Source organism: Oncorhynchus mykiss, chromosome 17 (assembly GCF_013265735.2).
Source record: "Oncorhynchus mykiss isolate Arlee chromosome 17, USDA_OmykA_1.1, whole genome shotgun sequence".
In the NCBI taxonomy this organism is placed as follows: domain Eukaryota; kingdom Metazoa; phylum Chordata; class Actinopteri; order Salmoniformes; family Salmonidae; genus Oncorhynchus; species Oncorhynchus mykiss.
The window spans coordinates 95,028,175-95,049,274 of record NC_048581.1 but is presented as its reverse complement, the minus strand read 5'-3'; the positions used below and the strand labels follow the sequence as shown (position 1 = coordinate 95,049,274).

The window sequence follows — 21,100 nt, the reverse complement described above, 5'->3', positions numbered from 1 at the left end:
ACGACTTTGTACTTGGTGCCGTGTTTATTAGTTCAAGATAATGTACAGAACGGAGGGGTTTATCCAACTTATACCACCTTTTCCAAAGAAAACAATCACACATTTTTACCAGTAAATGTGTATACTATTTCATCATTCCACTATACCTCGTTGTTAGTTGTATCGGTTAAGTTGCTAGAGAAGTGGACTTGTTGTTCATTCTATTTATTTGATTGCTAGGCAGGCTGGCAATGTTCTGATCCCTTGCTAGATATCTAGTCAACTATGGCTAACATAGTCGTGTCAACTCTGCATATTGATTTTATTCTAAGTAGCTGCAGTTGCATTTGATTGAGCTGTTTTCTAGTGACATTTATTTGGATACATCCATGCTACTGTACACAGATGTTGCCTGTGGAGGGATGACACCCACACAAAGTCAATTCCATCTATTTAAGTAAAAGTTTTAAAATAAGAATGTATTTTTTATGTTTATGTTCATTCATAGTTCAGTTGATAGCTGCAATATTACTACCTACATTTAATAAAATATGACTTCTTGCATGTAATATAAATATTACTACTTACATTTAATAAAATATTACTACTTGCATGTAATATAAATATTACTACTTACATTTAATATAAATATTACTACTTACATGTAATAAAATATTACTTCTTGCATGTAATATAAATATTACTTCTTACATGTAATATAAATATTACTTCTTACATGTAATATAAATATTACTACTTACATTTAATAAAATATTACTTCTTGCATGTAATATAAATATTACTACTTACATTTAATATAAATATTACTACTTACATTTAATATAAATATTACTACTTACATTTAATAAAATATTACTTCTTGCATGTAATATAAATATTACTACTTGCATTTAATATAAATATTACTACTTACATTTAATATAAATATTACTACTTACATTTAATATAAATATTACTACTTACATTTAATATAAATATTACTACTTACATTTAATATAAATATTACTACTTACATTTAATATAAATATTTTTTTAGTGGTAGAATCGAGTGAATTTAGGCCATTGCTGGGCCAATTCTGTCTCCGTTCAGGCTGCCAGATCGGGCCTAGTCTGTACCGTCATTCATTTCGGACTCGGGCCGGATCCGGCTGCCAGACCCAGGCCAGCAGATTTAGATCTGGCATGCCGGAATCAGGCCAAATGTGGGCCAGACATTCGTGTTACCTGGGGAAGCTCGGGAACAAATGGTGCTTTCAAGACAACTGGGAACTCTGAAAGAAACCTGAGGTCAAATCATGACGTCAGTGAACTTCAGGTGGAAAGTCGGTGCGCTAGAAAGATGCCAGAGTTTCTGACTTGGAACTCCAAGTTGGATGACAGTTCAAAACTATTTTTCCCAGTTGGAGATGGCTGATGAATGGCTGATGTTTTTTTGTTTTTTTGCCAGTTGTTTGGAGCACAGCAAAAACAGAAATAAGAATGAATACAAAGGCCATCTCCATTCAAGTCAGTGATGGCATAATGGGTGGACTGGCAGCCATTTTGAGTGTACCCATGCCAGAAAGTAAAAGCAGGAAATGCACTCTTCAATCTGTGCTGTGTGATTTGTTGAGTTAACACAATTGATATTAAATAAAGCAAAAATGTAATTGCATGAGCCATCAGTTAGCATCCTTTGAATGAACATTTTACATTACCAGGTAAATCCAACATCAGTTGAGAGAACATTCCAAACCATACCATGGAAATGATTGCGACACATTACCAGGCAGCCATTTTGAGTGTACCCGTTTGTTTACCAGCCAAGGTAAGAGCTTCTAAGTGCGTTCTATTCATTGTCAATTCTATGGTCAAAACCCACGCCCCGTTACGTACCGACGCAAAGATGTGATACGTGATGCAAGTGACGCAGTTACGCAGCGCATGCTTTGTAACCCCAAGCGTCCCTTGAACCAAGGCAAAGGTATTTTTGCAACATTTGAAAGGTTTTATGTATGTAGCTAACGTTTCTTTAAGTTTGATACATTTTCTTGATATTCTTGTTGTGTTATACATGATCGCAACCAATTAAACCAAGTTTTTAACCCGTTTGGTGCAGTCGTTGCTTGCACAATGTTGGGCTAGCTAGCTAGCAGTAGATAAGTTCAATCAATGCATTTTCATTTAACGTTATTTGATTTTACTTCCCTAAACTCGGTTGGTTATTATTGCAAACATAAGGTGCTTGTTAACAGTTTGTACGGTCTACGATTTATGTTTGTAATGTGAATGTTACGAATGGTTTTGTCGTAGCTAGCTACAGCAGCTATCTTGCATTGTAGGTCCCGTTGGTATGCTAACGTTAGTTACTTAACCAGCCAGTGGGCTTCCATACTATTCGCATGATAGTTTAGCTTTCTTTGCTAGCTAGTTGAAGTTATAGAAATTAAAAGTCCATAATAAAATAGTTTTTGATTTGTAGTAAATAATGATGACCATGTTTTGATCGATTTCAGCCAAGTTCGTTGAAGAAGCCTGAGCGGAGATGTACCGTCCCAAACCGACGCTGCGGGACCGACAGCACCTGTACCGGCTGATCATCAGCCAGTTGCTGTATGACGGTTACACCAACATCGCCAACAACCTCATCACGGAGGTGAAGCCACAGAGCGTCGTGTCGCCCTCTGAGAACCTCATGCAGCTGGCCAAGATAGGTGAGTGGGTAGTGGACTAGCTCGTAGGAGAATACTAACTACATGTCTGCAGTGTGGTTGTTTTGGAACTATACTGCTCCACTGTTTCATCCATCCCGTCCTCCCAAGACATAGCGAATGGCGACAGTGTAGTTTGCTGGCTAAATGTCTGTAGTGTTGTCACTGTTTTAATCAACTGTATTGCTCCATTCACCCGCGGGCAAGGAGAATGATGACTGCGGTGCACAAGATAGCTCAATGTCTGCAGTTTGATCGGTTGTAAAACTGTATCTCTCCATCCAACCTCCTCTCTCCAGGCATGGAGAATGATGACAGTGCGGTGCAGTATGCCATCGGGCGGTCTGACACAGTGGCACCAGGCGTTGGCATCGACCTGGAGTTTGACGCTGACGTCCAGTCCATGTCCCCCGAGGCGTCTGAGTACGAGACTTGTTACGTGACGTCTCATAAGGGTCCCTGTCGCGTGGCCACCTACAGCCGGGACGGGCAGCTCATTGCTACGGGCTCTGCAGACGCCTCCATCAAAGTCCTGGACACAGAACGTATGCTGGCCAAGAGTGCCATGCCCATAGAGGTGAGACAGAGGGATGACATTGTAGCTTATTCCCTGTGTAGTGCACTACTTTTGACCAGAGCCTTGGTTGTATTCACTAGTAACTAAACAGAAGTGATCGAGGATGAAACCGAGAGGGTAGTGTTGTCGCGATACCAGGTTGAGTATCACAATACTCAATACCAGGTTGAGTATCACAATACGCGATGCCAGGTTGAGTATCACAATACGCGATGCCAGGTTGAGTATCACAATACGCGATGCCAGGTTGAGTATCACAATACGCGATGCCAGGTTGAGTATCACAATACGCGATACCAGGTTGAGTATCACAATACGCGATGCCAGGTTGAGTATCACAATACGCGATACCAGGTTGAGTATCACAATACGCGATGCCAGGTTGAGTATCACAATACGCGATACCAGGTTGAGTATCACAATACGCGATGCCAGGTTGAGTATCACAATACGCGATGCCAGGTTGAGTATCACAATACGCGATGCCAGGTTGAGTATCACAATACGCGATGCCAGGTTGAGTATCACAATACGCGATGCCAGGTTGAGTATCACAATACGCGATGCCAGGTTGAGTATCACAATACGCGATGCCAGGTTGAGTATCACAATACGCGATGCCAGGTTGAGTATCACAATACGCGATGCCAGGTTGAGTATCACAATACGCGATGCCAGGTTGAGTATCACAATACGCGATTCCACAAAAAAAGGCCTATTAGCCAAAGTCACAGAATGGCACTTGATCCAGACAGAAACTCAGCTACTGCTCTGATCAATCAGTGGCCATCTTTTGACTTCAATATCATTACATTTGTAAGAAAAACATTTTAGACAGCCATGTATGCATTAGTTGAATCAATTATACAATCAATTTGATTTTGTTTTTACCAATCTAACCACAAAACAAGAATGGTAATAATTTATTTGAATGGTAAATCTGAGAACATATAATGAAATCAGCATATATTGCCTTATGGTTTCATATCACAAACGGTGTACTAGGGTGGTGAATTCAGCTGTCAACTAGCAAGGAAAGTTAGCCTACATTTAAATCTGGGAGATAGTGGTATGGTCTTGAATTGTAAAGTGTTGTAGTCTGTATGGACATTGTTTTGCGAACAGTTTGAACATCTTTACCTGCCGTGTTACATTATTCAAGTAGGTTAACTTGTGTGCAACATGAGTGGGGAGATAATGCAGCCAGACAGATGGTGATGAATGAGCAAGTGGAGCAGGCTCTGCACTTCGTTTTATAAAGGGGCTGCTCTGATAGACTTGAGCCTCTCGAGACATTTGACAGACCGAATGTAACAAATTCTAGCACCGAAACTTTTGTTTCTTGTATCACGGGAGGGTACAGAAGTTTTGGTATACCATGCAACACTATGATAGAGACCTACCTGTATTTGTCTACTAAGAACGGTGTGCTGTAATAAGACCTAGGTGATCAGAACATTAATGTTCCTGTGTGTTCTAGGTGATGATGAATGAGACAGCCCAGCAGAACATGGAGAACCACCCTGTGATCAGAACACTGTACGACCACGTGGATGAGGTCACGTGTCTGGCATTCCACCCCACGGAACAGATCCTGGCGTCTGGGTCACGTGACTACACCCTCAAACTGTTTGACTACTCCAAGCCCTCTGCCAAGAGAGCCTTCAAACATGTACAGGTAACAACAGAGGTGGGGCCTTTAGACGGGTAGCAACAGAGGTGGGGCCTTCAAACATGTACAGGTAACAACAGAGGTGGGGGCCTTTAGACGGGTAGCAACAGAGGTGGGGGCCTTTAGACGGGTAGCAACAGAGGTGGGGGCCTTTAGACGGGTAGCAACAGAGGTGGGGGCCTTTAGACGGGTAGCAACAGAGGTGGGGGCCTTTAGACGGGTAGCAACAGAGGTGGGGGCCTTTAGACGGGTAGCAACAGAGGTGGGGGCCTTTAGACGGGTAGCAACAGGGGTGGGGCCTTTAGACGGGTACGGGTAACAACAGGGGTGTGGTCTTTAGACGGGTACGGGTAACAACGTTCTCCTCTCAGATTGTCTGTTTATGTAGACAGTAATGGGAGCTGGGGGGTGTAGATGTCGATGGGGAGCTGGGGGGGTGTGCAGAACCTGTAGAAAACAGGAAGTTACATTTGATGTGTTGTGTTGAGTAGAGATATCAGGGGTTTGGGCAGAACCTGTAGAAAACAGGAAGTTACATTTGATGTGTTGTGTTGAGTAGAGATATCAGGGGTTTGGGCAGAACTTGTAGAAAACAGGAAGTTACATTTGATGTGTTGTGTTGAGTAGAGATATCAGGGGTTTGGGCAGAACCTGTAGAAAACAGGAAGTTACATTTGATGTGTTGTGTTGAGTAGAGATATCAGGGGTTTGGGCAGAACCTGTAGAAAACAGGAAGTTACATTTGATGTGTTGTGTTGAGTAGAGATATCAGGGGTTTGGGCAGAACCTGTAGAAAACAGGAAGTTACATTTGATGTGTTGTGTTGAGTAGAGATATCAGGGGTTTGGGCAGAACCTATAGAAAACGGGAACAGGCTTGCTGGCCTGGCGGGGCAAACCTGTGGTATCATATTACTACTTGGTGAGAATTTGCTTTTTATCACATAGTTAGTAAAATGTTGCTGTTGTGACAACTCTGCTCTGAAAATAATGTAATTGTCACCTTTTTGAGCCCAGCAGTTAGCAACCCTGGATTAGATATACTAACAGTAGTGTGTCTCTGTGTCTGCTCCCCACAGGAAGCAGAGATGCTGCGTGCCATCTCCTTCCACCCGTCAGGTGACTTCCTTTTGGTGGGGACACAGCACCCGACCCTCCGCCTCTACGACGTTAACACCTTCCAATGCTTCGTCTCCTGCAACCCTCTAGACCAGCATACTGACACCATCAGTGGAGTCAACTACAACCCTAATGCTAACAGGTAACCCCTGACCTCTAACCCTCTAGATCAGGTATTCCCAAACTGGGTGCAATGCTGTTGTGGGTACGCCAAATAAAATGTGATTCACTTTTATATATATATATATATATATATATATATATCTTTTAAAATTATTTTTCTTCACGTGTTCAAAAAGTCCATTGATATTTTCCAACAGGGCTATACATCTGGGTGAGGTTTTTTTCTTGCCTGAGTAATTTTGTTTCACTGCCAAAAAAACAATTAAACCATCTAGTGTTCAGCGTGTTCAACAACACAATGTCAAATACAGGTAACTTAGTCAAATAATTAACATCCAATCACATTAACCGTTACTCATCCAATCACATTAACCGTTACTCATCCAATCACATTAACCGTTACTCATCCAATCACATTAACCGTTACTCATCCAATCACATTAACCGTTACTCATCCAATCACATTAACCGTTACTCATCCAATCACATTAACCGTTACTCTCTCACGGTAAACCTTCACTCTTGCACAGACATTTAGAAACGAAACATGACAACTTGAAAAACAAGCCACGGGAGTTTTTCGGGTGTGAATAAGTATGATTTCCGAGTAGTAAGACATGTATAAAAGCAACAGATACCATTAATAATAAGAAGGGGTGAGAAGCATCTTAATGGCTAAGACAGGCAAGACCCATACTATTGTGGAGGACTTAATTTTTCCTGCTGCTGAGGATATAGCTGTGACAATGCTTGGGGAAAAGGCCCAAATAAACTATACAGACAATGTCTTCATCAAACAACGCTATTTCATGACGCATCAGTGACATGGCAGGAGATGTTTGAAACAATTACTGCTTCGCATACAAGCCAGCAAATTTTATGCGTTACAGCTGGATGAGTCAACAGACGTGGCGGGCCTGACACAGCTCCTTGTGTACGTCTGTTACGTTTATGGGTGGTCAATTAAGGAAGACATTCTCTTCTGGAAACCAGGACAACAAGCGAGGATATTTTTAAAAAAAAGTATTGGACAGCTTTGTGACATCAAATGGACTTTGGTGGTCAAGATGTGTTGGTATCTGTACTGATGGTGCAAAAGCCATGACAGTGAGATATAGTGGAGTGGTAACGCACGTGCAAGCAGTTGCTCCCGACCCCACTTGGGTAGACTGCAGCATCCACCCAGAGCATCCACCGGGAGGCTCTTGGGTCACTGCAGCATCCACCGGGAGGCTCTTGGGTCACTGCAGCATCCACCGGGAGGCTCTTGGGTCACTGCAGCATCCACCGGGAGGCTCTTGGGTACACTGCAGCATCCACCGAGAGGCTCTTGCTGCCAAGGAAATGCCTGACAGCTTGAAAGACGTTTTGGACACTACAGTGAAAATGGTTAACTTTGTTAAAGCAAGGCCCCTGAACCATCGTGTATTTTCTGCACTATGCAATGATATGGGCAGCATACAGAAGTGCGCTGGTTATCAAGGGGCAAAGTATTGACAAGTATTTTAATTGAGAGACAAGCTTAAAGTTTTCTTAACTGCGCTGTTTGACTTCAAACCTATCATCTCCCGAGATGAGGCTCGTGTGACCGAAGTGAAATGGCTAGCAAGTTAGCGCACGCTAATTGTCGTTGTTGCTGGTTCGAGCCCAGGGAGGAGCGAGGAGGGGGACGGAAGCTATACTGTTACACTGGCAATACTAAAGTGCCTATAAGAACATCCAATAGTCAAAGGTTAATGAAATACAAATGGTATAGAGAGAAATAGTCCTATAATTCCTATAATAACTACAACCTAAAACTTTTTAACTGGTAATATTGAAGACTCATGTTAAAAGGAACCACCAGCTTTCATATGTTCTTGAGCAAGGAACTGAAACGTTAGCTTTCTCACTTGGCACATATTGCACTTTTACTTCTCCAACACTTTGTTTTTGCATTATTTAAACCAAATTGAACATGTTTCATTATTTATTTGAGGCTAAATTGATTTTATTGATGTATTATATTAAGTTAAAATAAGTGTTCATTCAGTATTGTTGTTATTATTACAAAGAAATAAATAAAATCGGCCGATTTTAATCGGTATCGGCGTTGAAAAATCTTAATCAGTCGACCTCTAGTCCACATACTTGTGGTCATGTAGTGTATCTTTTGATTTCTAAGACATTCTAAGGTTTGCATTATTCACAACTAAAGTTACCATGTAAGTCTAAATCTAGCATTTAGGACCACTTTTACGCTCAACGTAGCCACTTCATATGAGCACTCGCTCCAAGAATGGGGAAAAATATCCTTTCTATTTTATTCAGCTAAGTTTAATTTTCTCATTCTATAAAATAATGGCAATGACTTATAAGCATATCTTGTCTGCTAAATGAACAAGTCTACAGCCTATGACATGGAGCACACCCAGATAACATACAGTATCTAGTCTGATAAATGAACAAGCCTATAGCCAGATAACATACAGTATCTAGTCTGATAAATGAACAAGTCTATAGCCAGATAACATACAGTATCTAGTCTGATAAATGAACAAGCCTATAGCCAGATAACATACAGTATCTAGTCTGATAAATGAACAAGTCTACAGTCTATAGCCAGATAACATACAGAATCTAGTCTGATAAATGAACAAGTCTATAGCCAGATAACATACAGTATCTAGTCTGATAAATGAACAAGTCTATAGCCAGATAACATACAGTATCTAGTCTGATAAATGAACAAGCCTACAGTCTATAGCCAGATAACATACAGTATCTAGTCTGATAAATGAACAAGTCTATAGCCAGATAACATACAGTATCTAGTCTGATAAATGAACAAGTCTACAGTCTATAGCCAGATAACATACAGTATCTAGTCTGATAAATGAACAAGTCTACAGTCTATAGCCAGATAATATACAGTATCTAGTCTGATAAATGAACAAGCCTACAGTCTATAGCCAGATAACATACAGTATCTAGTCTGATAAATGAACAAGTCTATAGCCAGATAACAGCAGGCCAACTCATATACTGTTCTTCTGAAATACATTTTCTTCATATAGTGTTTCTTTAGACCTGCATAAAATAAATGAGTTTATTGTGATGGTGTTTAATCAAATGATTTATTAGACTTCAAAATGTAGATGTTCCAAAGGTGCATCATCAGCTTGAATGGAGGCCTGGAGATGATCAACATGTTTATGTTCATTAACGATTACCGTGAGACCGGCAGTCTTCTGCTTGACAATAACCAGCTGACAGAATATAACTGCCACAGCCCTTAGGTCCCCAACACATGACCTTAACCCTGACAGAATATAACTGCCACAGCCCTTAGGTCCCCAACACATTACCTTAACCCTGACAGTGTCAACAGGTGGGTTCACTAGACTGGCTCAGTCCCTGACCCATGACCTTAACCCTGACAGTGTCAACAGGTGGGTTCACTAGACTGGCTCAGTCCCTGACCCATGACCTTAACCCTCTGCTCATTCTGTGTCTCCAGCTATGTGACGTGCAGTAAGGACGGCAGTATCAAGCTGTGGGACGGTGTGTCTAACCGCTGTGTGATGACGTTTGATAAGGCCCATGATGGGGCGGAGGTCTGCTCCGCTGTCTTCTCGAAGAACTCCAAGTACGTCCTCTCCACCGGGAAAGACTCTGTCGCCAAACTGTGGGAGATCTCCACCGGGCGCCCCTTGGTCAAATACACAGGTAACCTCTTACCCGAACCCCCCAGACACTAGCCTTAACCCCCCCCCAGACACTAGCCTTAACCCGCCCCCCCCCCCCCCCCCCCAGACACTAGCCTTAACCCCCCCCCCCCCCCCCAGACACTAGCCTTAACCCCCCCCCCCCCCCCCAGACACTAGCCTTAACACCCCCCCCCCCCCAGACACTAGCCTTAACCCGCCCCCCCCAGACACTAGCCTTAACCCCCCCCCAGACACTAGCCTTAACCCCCCCCAGACACTAGCCTTAACCCCCCCCCCAGACACTAGCCTTAACCCCCCCAGACACTAGCCTTAACCCCCCCAGACACTAGCCTTAACCCCCCCCCGCCCCCAGACACTAGCCTTAACCCCCCCCCCAGACACTAGCCTTAACCCCCCCCCCCCAGACACTAGCCTTAACCCCCCCCCCCCCCCAGACACTAGCCTTAACCCCCCCCCCCCCAGACACTAGCCTTAACCCCCCCCCCCCCAGACACTAGCCTTAACCCCCCCCCCCCAGACACTAGCCTTAACCCGCCCCCCCAGACACTAGCCTTAACCCCCCCCCAGACACTAGCCTTAACCCCCCCCCAGACACTAGCCTTAACCCCCCCCAGACACTAGCCTTAACCCGCCCCCCCCCCCCAGACACTAGCCTTAACCCCCCCCCCCCCCCCAGACACTAGCCTTAACCCCCCCCCCCCCCCCAGACACTAGCCTTAACACCCCCCCCCCCCCAGACACTAGCCTTAACCCGCCCCCCCCAGACACTAGCCTTAACCCCCCCCCAGACACTAGCCTTAACCCCCCCCCAGACACTAGCCTTAACCCCCCCCCCAGACACTAGCCTTAACTTCCCCCCAGACACTAGCCTTAACCCCCCCAGACACTAGCCTTAACCCCCCCAGACACTAGCCTTAACCCCCCCAGACACTAGCCTTAACCCCCCCCCCCCGCCCCCAGACACTAGCCTTAACCCCCCCCCCAGACACTAGCCTTAACCCCCCCCCCCCAGACACTAGCCTTAACCCCCCCCCCAGACACTAGCCTTAACCCCCCCCCCAGACACTAGCCTTAACCCGCCCCCCCAGACACTAGCCTTAACCCCCCCCCAGACACTAGCCTTAACCCCCCCCCAGACACTAGCCTTAACCCCCCCCCAGACACTAGCCTTAACCCCCCCCCAGACACTAGCCTTAACCCCCCCAGACACTAGCCTTAACCCCCCCCCAGACACTAGCCTTAACCCCCCCCAGACACTAGCCTTAACCCCCCCCCAGACACTAGCCTTAACCCCCCCCCCCCCCCAGACACTAGCCTTAACCCCCCCCCCAGACACTAGCCTTAACCCCCCCCCCCCCCCAGACACTAGGCTTAACCCCCCCCCCAGACACTAGCCTTAACCCCCCCCCCCCAGACACTAGCCTTAACCCCCCCGCCCCCCCAGACACTAGCCTTAACCCCCCCCCCCCAGACACTAGCCTTAACCCGCCCCCCCAGACACTAGCCTTAACCCCCCCCCAGACACTAGCCTTAACCCCCCCGCCCCCCCAGACACTAGCCTTAACCCCCCCCCCAGACACTAGCCTTAACCCGCCCCCCCAGACACTAGCCTTAACCCCCCCCCAGACACTAGCCTTAACCCCCCCCCAGACACTAGCCTTAACCCCCCCCAGACACTAGCCTTAACCCCCCCCAGACACTAGCCTTAACCCCCCCCCAGACACTAGCCTTAACCCCCCCAGACACTAGCCTTAACCCCCCCAGACACTAGCCTTAACCCCCCCAGACACTAGCCTTAACCCCCCCAGACACTAGCCTTAACCCCCCCAGACACTAGCCTTAACCCCCCCCCAGACACTAGCCTTAACCCCCCCCCCCCCAGACACTAGCCTTAACCCCCCCCCCCCCCCCAGACACTAGCCTTAACCCCCCCCCAGACACTAGCCTTAACCCCCCCCCCCCCCCCCCAGACACTAGGCTTAACCCCCCCCCAGACACTAGGCTTAACCCCCCCCCCAGACACTAGGCTTAACCCCCCCCCCAGACACTAGCCTTAACCCCCCCCCCAGACACTAGCCTTAACCCCCCCCCCCCCCCCAGACACTAGCCTTAACCCCCCCCCCCAGACACTAGCCTTAACCCCCCCCAGACACTAGCCTTAACCCCCCCCCAGACACTAGCCTTAACCCCCCCCAGACACTAGCCTTAACCCCCCCCCCAGACACTAGACTTACCCCCCCCCACAGACACTAGCCTTAACCCCCCCCCCAGACACTAGCCTTAACCCCCCCCCCAGACACTAGCCTTAACCCCCCCCCAGACACTAGCCTTAACCCCCCCCCAGACACTAGCCTTAACCCCCCCCCAGACACTAGCCTTAACCCCCCCCCAGACACTAGCCTTAACCCCCCCAGACACTAGCCTTAACCCCCCCAGACACTAGCCTTAACCCCCCCAGACACTAGCCTTAACCCCCCCAGACACTAGCCTTAACCCCCCCAGACACTAGCCTTAACCCCCCCAGACACTAGCCTTAAACCCCCCAGACACTAGCCTTAACCCCCCCCCCCAGACACTAGCCTTAACCCCCCCCCCCAGACACTAGCCTTAACCCCCCCCCCCAGACACTAGCCTTAACCCCCCCCCCCCCCAGACACTAGCCTTAACCCCCCCCCCAGACACTAGCCTTAACCCCCCCCCAGACACTAGCCTTAACCCCCCCCCCCCCAGACACTAGCCTTAACCCCCCCCCCCCCCAGACACTAGCCTTAACCCCCCCCCCAGACACTAGGCTTAACCCCCCCCCCCAGACACTAGCCTTAACCCCCCCCCCAGACACTAGCCTTAACCCCCCCCCCCCCCCCCCAGACACTAGCCTTAACCCCCCCCCCCAGACACTAGCCTTAACCCCCCCCAGACACTAGCCTTAACCCCCCCCCAGACACTAGCCTTAACCCCCCCCAGACACTAGCCTTAACCCCCCCCCCCAGACACTAGACTTACCCCCCCCCACAGACACTAGCCTTAACCCCCCCCCCCAGACACTAGCCTTAACCCCCCCCCCCAGACACTAGCCTTAACCCCCCCCAGACACTAGCCTCACCCCCCCCCCCAGACACTAGCCTCACCCCCCCCCCCCCCCCAGACACTAGCCTCACCCCCCCCCCCCCCCCCGAGACACTAGCCTTAACCCCCCCCCGAGACACTAGCCTTAACCCCCCCCGAGACACTAGCCTTAACCCCCCCCCCCGAGACACTAGCCTTAACCCCCCCCCCCCCCCGAGACACTAGCCTTAACTTCCCCCCCAGACACTAGCCTTAACGCCCCCCCAGACACTAGCCTTAACGCCCCCCCAGACACTAGCCTTAACGCCCCCCCAGACACTAGCCTTAACTTCCCCCCAGACACTAGCCTTAACTTCCCCCCAGACACTAGCCTTAACTTCCCCCCAGACACTAGCCTTAACTTCCCCCCAGACACTAGCCTTAACTTCCCCCCAGACACTAGCCTTAACTTCCCCCCAGACACTAGCCTTAACTTCCCCCCAGACACTAGCCTTAACTTCCCCCCAGACACTAGCCTTAACTTCCCCCCAGACACTAGCCTTAACTTCCCCCCAGACACTAGCCTTAACTTCCCCCCAGACACTAGCCTTAACTTCCCCCCAGACACTAGCCTTAACTTCCCCCCAGACACTAGCCTTAACTTCCCCCCAGACACTAGCCTTAACTTCCCCCCAGACACTAGCCTTAACTTCCCCCCAGACACTAGCCTTAACTTCCCCCCAGACACTAGCCTTAACTTCCCCCCAGACACTAGCCTTAACTTCCCCCCAGACACTAGCCTTAACTTCCCCCCAGACACTAGCCTTAACTTCCCCCCAGACACTAGCCTTAACTTCCCCCCAGACACTAGCCTTAACGCCCCCCCAGACACTAGCCTTAACTTCCCCCCAGACACTAGCCTTAACTTCCCCCCCAGACACTAGCCTTAACTTCCCCCCCAGACACTAGCCTTAACTTCCCCCCCAGACACTAGCCTTAACTTCCCCCCCAGACACTAGCCTTAACTTCCCCCCCAGACACTAGCCTTAACTTCCCCCCAGACACTAGCCTTAACTTCCCCCCAGACACTAGCCTTAACTTCCCCCCAGACACTAGCCTTAACTTCCCCCCAGACACTAGCCTTAACTTCCCCCCAGACACTAGCCTTAACTTCCCCCCAGACACTAGCCTTAACTTCCCCCCAGACACTAGCCTTAACTTCCCCCCAGACACTAGCCTTAACTTCCCCCCAGACACTAGCCTTAACTTCCCCCCAGACACTAGCCTTAACTTCCCCCCAGACACTAGCCTTAACTTCCCCCCAGACACTAGCCTTAACTTCCCCCCAGACACTAGCCTTAACTTCCCCCCAGACACTAGCCTTAACTTCCCCCCAGACACTAGCCTTAACTTCCCCCCAGACACTAGCCTTAACTTCCCCCCAGACACTAGCCTTAACTTCCCCCCAGACACTAGCCTTAACTTCCCCCCAGACACTAGCCTTAACTTCCCCCCAGACACTAGCCTTAACTTCCCCCCAGACACTAGCCTTAACTTCCCCCCAGACACTAGCCTTAACTTCCCCCCAAACACTAGCCTTAACTTCCCCCCAGACACTAGCCTTAACTTCCCCCCAGACACTAGCCTTAACTTCCCCCCAGACACTAGCCTTAACTTCCCCCCAGACACTAGCCTTAACTTCCCCCCAGACACTAGCCTTAACTTCCCCCCAGACACTACACTTAACTTCCCCCCAGACACTAGCCTTAACTTCCCCCCAGACACTAGCCTTAACCCCCCCCCCAGACACTAGCCTTAACACCCCCCCCCCCCAGACACTAGCCTTAACCCGCCCCCCCAGACACTAGCCTTAACCCCCCCCCAGACACTAGCCTTAACCCCCCCCCCAGACACTAGCCTTAACCCCCCCCCAGACACTAGCCTTAACCCCCCAGACACTAGCCTTAACCCCCCCAGACACTAGCCTTAACCCCCCCCCAGACACTAGCCTTAACCCCCCCCCGCCCCCAGACACTAGCCTTAACCCCCCCCCAGACACTAGCCTTAACCCCCCCCCCCCCAGACACTAGCCTTAACCCCCCCCCCCCCCCCCCCAGACACTAGCCTTAACCCCCCCCCCCCAAGACACTAGCCTTAACCCCCCCCCCCAGACACTAGCCTTAACCCGCCCCCCCAGACACTAGCCTTAACCCGCCCCCCCAGACACTAGCCTTAACCCCCCCCCAGACACTAGCCTTAACCCCCCCCCCCAGACACTAGCCTTAACCCCCCCCCCCCCCCAGACACTAGCCTTAACCCCCCCCCCCCCCCCCCAGACACTAGCCTTAACCCCCCCCCCCCCAGACACTAGCCTTAACCCCCCCCCCCAGACACTAGCCTTAACCCCCCCCCCCCCCCCCCCCCCCCCAGACACTAGCCTTAACCCCCCCCTCCCCCCCAGACACTAGCCTTAACCCCCCCCCCCCAGGCACTAGCCTTAACACCCCCCCCCCCAGACACTAGGCTTAACCCCCCCCCCAGACACTAGCCTTAACCCCCCCCCCCAGACACTAGCCTTAACCCCCCCCCCAGACACTAGCCTTAACCCCCCCCCCCCCAGACACTAGCCTTAACCCCCCCCCAGACACTAGCCTTAACCCCCCCCCCCAGACACTAGCCTTAACCCCCCCCCCCCAGACACTAGCCTTACCCCCCCCCCCCCAGACACTAGCCTTACCCCCCCACAGACACTAGCCTTAACCCCCCCCCCCCAGACACAAGCCTTAACCCCCCCCCCAGACACTAGCCTTACCCCCCCCGAGACACTAGCCTTAACCCCCCCCGAGACACTAGCCTTAACCCCCCCCGAGACACTAGCCTTAACCCCCCCCCCGAGACACTAGCCTTAACCCCCCCCCGAGACACTAGCCTTAACCCCCCCCCGAGACACTAGCCTTAACTTCCCCCCCAGACACTAGCCTTAACGCCCCCCCAGACACTAGCCTTAACGCCCCCCCAGACACTAGCCTTAACTTCCCCCCAGACACTAGCCTTAACTTCCCCCCAGACACTAGCCTTAACTTCCCCCCAGACACTAGCCTTAACTTCCCCCCAGACACTAGCCTTAACTTCCCCCCAGACACTAGCCTTAACTTCCCCCCAGACACTAGCCTTAACTTCCCCCCAGACACTAGCCTTAACTTCCCCCCAGACACTAGCCTTAACTTCCCCCCAGACACTAGCCTTAACTTCCCCCCAGACACTAGCCTTAACTTCCCCCCAGACACTAGCCTTAACTTCCCCCCAGACACTAGCCTTAACTTCCCCCCAGACACTAGCCTTAACTTCCCCCCAGACACTAGCCTTAACTTCCCCCCAGACACTAGCCTTAACTTCCCCCCAGACACTAGCCTTAACTTCCCCCCAGACACTAGCCTTAACTTCCCCCCAGACACTAGCCTTAACTTCCCCCCAGACACTAGCCTTAACTTCCCCCCAGACACTAGCCTTAACTTCCCCCCAGACACTAGCCTTAACTTCCCCCCAGACACTAGCCTTAACTTCCCCCCAGACACTAGCCTTAACTTCCCCCCAGACACTAGCCTTAACTTCCCCCCAGACACTAGCCTTAACTTCCCCCCAGACACTAGCCTTAACTTCCCCCCAGACACTAGCCTTAACTTCCCCCCAGACACTAGCCTTAACTTCCCCCCAGACACTAGCCTTAACTTCCCCCCAGACACTAGCCTTAACTTCCCCCCAGACACTAGCCTTAACTTCCCCCCAGACACTAGCCTTAACTTCCCCCCAGACACTAGCCTTAACTTCCCCCCAGACACTAGCCTTAACTTCCCCCCAGACACTAGCCTTAACTTCCCCCCAGACACTAGCCTTAACTTCCCCCCAGACACTAGCCTTAACTTCCCCCCAGACACTAGCCTTAACTTCCCCCCAGACACTAGCCTTAACTTCCCCCCAGACACTAGCCTTAACTTCCCCCCAGACACTAGCCTTAACTTCCCCCCAGACACTAGCCTTAACTTCCCCCCAGACACTAGCCTTAACTTCCCCCCAGACACTAGCCTTAACTTCCCCCCAGACACTAGCCTTAACTTCCCCCCAGACACTAGCCTTAACTTCCCCCCAGACACTAGCCTTAACTTCCCCCCAGACACTAGCCTTAACTTCCCCCCAGACACTAGCCTTAACTTCCCCCCAGACACTAGCCTTAACTTCCCCCCAGACACTAGCCTTAACTTCCCCCCAGACACTAGCCTTAACTTCCCCCCAGACACTAGCCTTAACTTCCCCCCAGACACTAGCCTTAACTTCCCCCCCAGACACTAGCCTTAACTTCCCCCCAGACACTAGCCTTAACTTCCCCCCAGACACTAGCCTTAACTTCCCCCCAGACACTAGCCTTAACTTCCCCCCAGACACTAGCCTTAACTTCCCCCCAGACACTAGCCTTAACTTCCCCCCAGACACTAGCCTTAACTTCCCCCCAGACACTAGCCTTAACTTCCCCCCAGACACTAGCCTTAACTTCCCCCCAGACACTAGCCTTAACTTCCCCCCAGACACTAGCCTTAACTTCCCCCCCAGACACTAGCCTTAACTTCCCCCCCAGACACTAGCCTTAACTTCCCCCCCAGACACTAGCCTTAACTTCCCCCCCAGACACTAGCCTTAACTTCCCCCCCAGACACTAGCCTTAACTTCCCCCCCAGACACTAGCCTTAACTTCCCCCCCAGACACTAGCCTTAACTTCCCCCCCAGACACTAGCCTTAACTTCCCCCCCAGACACTAGCCTTAACTTCCCCCCCAGACACTAGCCTTAACTTCCCCCCCAGACACTAGCCTTAACTTCCCCCCCAGACACTAGCCTTAACTTCCCCCCCAGACACTAGCCTTAACTTCCCCCCCAGACACTAGCCTTAACTTCCCCCCCAGACACTAGCCTTAACTTCCCCCCCAGACACTAGCCTTAACTTCCCCCCCAGACACTAGCCTTAACTTCCCCCCCAGACACTAGCCTTAACTTCCCCCCCAGACACTAGCCTTAACTTCCCCCCCAGACACTAGCCTTAACTTCCCCCCCAGACACTAGCCTTAACTTCCCCCCCAGACACTAGCCTTAACTTCCCCCCCAGACACTAGCCTTAACTTCCCCCCCAGACACTAGCCTTAACTTCCCCCCCAGACACTAGCCTTAACTTCCCCCCCAGACACTAGCCTTAACTTCCCCCCCAGACACTAGCCTTAACTTCCCCCCCAGACACTAGCCTTAACTTCCCCCCCAGACACTAGCCTTAACTTCCCCCCCAGACACTAGCCTTAACTTCCCCCCCAGACACTAGCCTTAACTTCCCCCCCAGACACTAGCCTTAACCCCCCCCCCCCAGACACTAGCCTTAACCCCCCCCCCCAGACACTAGCCTTAACCCCCCCCCCCCAGACACTAGCCTTAACCCCCCCCCCCAGACACTAGCCTTAACCCCCCCCCCCGAGACACTAGCCTTAACTCCCCCCCCCCGAGACACTAGCCTTAACTTCCCCCCCCCCCAGACACTAGCCTTAACTTCCCCCCCCCCCAGACACTAGCCTTAACCCCCCCCCCAGACACTAGCCTTAACCCCCCCCCCCCCCCCCCCCCCCGAGACACTAGCCTTAACAATGACTGCCTAGGAACTGTTGGTTAACTGGTCTAGGAACAGTGGGTTAACTGCCTTGTTCAGGGGCAGAACAACAGATTATTACCTTGTCAGCTCAGGGGTTCCAGTCCTGCAACCGCACAGTTAACTAGTCCAACGCTCTAACCATTGCACTCCACGAGTAGCCTGCCTGTTACGCTAATGTAGTAGAAGCCAAGATAAATTGCTAGCTAGCATTAAACTGATCTAATAAAAAACAATCAATCATAATCACTAGTTATAACTACTGATCCAGTTTAGCAGGCAATATCAACCAGGTGAAATGGTCATTTCTCTTGCATTCATTGCACGCAGAGTCAGGGTATATGCAACAGTTTGGGCTGCCTGGCTCATTGCGAACTAATTTGCCAGAATTCTACGTAATTATGACATACATTGACTTAGGGATGCCACCCGTTAGATAAAATACCGAACGGTTCCGTATTTCACTGAAATAATAAACGTTTTGTTTTCAAAATGATAGTTTCCGGATTCGATCATATGAATGACCAAAGGCTGGTATTTCTGTGTGTTATTATGTTATAATTAAGTCTGATTTGATAGAGCAGTCTGACTGAGCAGCAGCAGGCCCGTAATCATTCATTCAAACAGCACTTTCACCAGCAGCTCTTCACAAGCACAGCGCTGTTTATGACTTCAAGCCTATCAGCCTAATGGCTGGTGTAACCAATGTGAAATGGCTAGCTAGTTAGCTGGGTGTGCGCTAATACTGTTTTAAACGTCACTCCCTTTTAGATTTGGAGTAGTTATTCCCCTTGCGCTGAAAGGGGAGCGGTGGGTAACGATGCTTCGAGTGTGGCTGTTGTCGATGTGTTCCTGGTTCGAGCCCAGGTAGGGGCAAGGAGGGGGACGGAAGCTATACTGTTACACTGGCAATACTAAAGTGCCTATAAGAACATCCAATAGTCAAAGGTTAATGAAATACAAATGGTATAGAGAGAAATAGTCCTATAAATACTATATTAACTACAACCTAAAACCTCTTACCTTGGAATATTGAAGTCTCATGTTAAAAGGAACCACCAACTTTCATATGTTCTCATGTTCTGATCAAGGAACTGAAACATTAGCTTTTTTACATGGCACATATTTTTACATGGCACATATTACTTTCTTCTCCAACACTTTGTTTTTGCATTTTTTAAACCAAATTGAACATGTTTCATTATTTATTTATCTGGGGTGGTGTTGGTTGAGTTAGGACAAAGAGAGAGGAGGTCTGGGATGGGTTGAGTCAGGACAAAGAGAGAGGAGGTCTGGGATGGGTTGAGTCAGGACAAAGAGAGAGGAGGTCTGGGGTGGTGTTTTGTTTGAGTCAGGACAATGTTACTCTGATGTGGAATCATTCTTGCCCATAACTTATCCGTCCGTGTGTGTGTGTCTTCCTCCCGTCAGGTGCTGGTCTGAGTGGTCGTCAGATGCATCGTACCCAGGGTGTGTTCAACCACACAGAGGACTATGTTCTGCTGCCTGATGAGAGAACCATCTCTCTATGCTGCTGGGACTCCCGATCTGCAGAGAGGAAGAACCTTCTGTCCCTGGGTCACAACAACATCGTCCGCTGTATCGTCCACTCCCCCACCAACCCAGGTTTCATGACCTGTAGTGATGACTTCAGGGCCCGCTTTTGGTACAGACGTACTACCACCGACTGAGACCCCTCTATTGTACCTCTGACCCCTCTGTACCAACACACTACCACAGAGCCCAAAATCCCTCACCACTGAGGAAACCCCCATTGACGAAGACTCCACAGCCAAACAGCTCCTTACCTGACACTGGACAGCATCAGGGTCCTGCAGCCTCAGACGTTACAACAAACCGTGTCTGAGTTGACTACCCTGCCTCCATCTTGGACTGGATTTCAGTGGCGCTAGTGGAGTCTTTCTGATGACTCTGTAATGGCTTGTCATGACTGTAGTACCCAGGTATGACAGCCAGGTGGCCGTGTTTGACCAGTGAGTTTCTATCTGGGCCTGGTTTCACCATGGTCGGTAGCCATGTTGGTAGAGAACACAGCTGATTGGCTGGCTGATTACATGAACAGCGTTGTTGGGAATAGTAATCATTAACTAATCTTCTAGATATTTTGAAGACCGTGAGCAACATGCTCATTAATACGTTTCTTTAATCTTTTGATAAAACAACTCCGTAGTTGAGTTTGTTTTCCACTTTTTCCCCTTTTTTTTGTTTGTCTTTCTGATGTTACACATTTTTATTAAAACATTGAAGAAAATATGTTTTCCTGTCAGTTCTTTGACTTGAAATTAGTCTTGAAAATCTTAGACTTAAATGTTCTAGTATAAAGTTAAACGTTCTATAGTATAGAAATATGCACCGTTGTTCTAGAGCAGCACGCCTGGTCATTATTTTCCATGGAGGGCCACATTAGAATATATTTTTGCCCAGAATCGCGCGGCAGGTAGCCTAGTGGTTAGAGCGTTGGACT

At 49.6% G+C, this 21,100-nt stretch overlaps 1 protein-coding gene across 3 annotated transcripts; it reads left to right on the top strand.

Moving 5' to 3' along the window:
- Positions 1-1,808: 1,808 nt before the first annotated feature.
- Positions 1,809-20,889, top strand: cstf1 (cleavage stimulation factor, 3' pre-RNA, subunit 1). 3 transcript variants are annotated; one of them, XM_036951006.1, is made up of 7 exons: positions 1,809-1,963; positions 2,496-2,693; positions 2,990-3,267; positions 4,748-4,945; positions 6,018-6,199; positions 9,680-9,888; positions 20,047-20,889. In XM_036951006.1, exons 2-7 carry the CDS (start codon positions 2,525-2,527, stop codon positions 20,304-20,306), a joined length of 1,296 nt encoding a protein of 431 aa, XP_036806901.1. In that variant the 5' UTR covers positions 1,809-1,963; positions 2,496-2,524; the 3' UTR covers positions 20,307-20,889. The 3 variants fall into 3 exon arrangements, with proteins under 3 accessions (XP_036806901.1, XP_036806902.1, XP_036806903.1); XM_036951007.1 differs by having other exon boundaries at positions 1,856-1,992; XM_036951008.1 differs by lacking the exon at positions 1,809-1,963 and adding an exon at positions 2,081-2,220.
- The last annotated feature ends 211 nt before the right edge of the window (positions 20,890-21,100 follow it).

Excerpts from the sequence above, each read along its gene's own strand:
- cstf1 (XM_036951006.1), top strand. The coding sequence starts at position 2,525 with ATGTACCGTCCCAAACCGACGCTGCGGGACCGACAGCACCTGTACCGG. Across the intron at positions 2,694-2,989 it reads CATGCAGCTGGCCAAGATAG|GCATGGAGAATGATGACAGT; the intron begins GTGAGTGGGTAG and ends TCCTCTCTCCAG. Across the intron at positions 3,268-4,747 it reads AGAGTGCCATGCCCATAGAG|GTGATGATGAATGAGACAGC; the intron begins GTGAGACAGAGG and ends TGTGTGTTCTAG.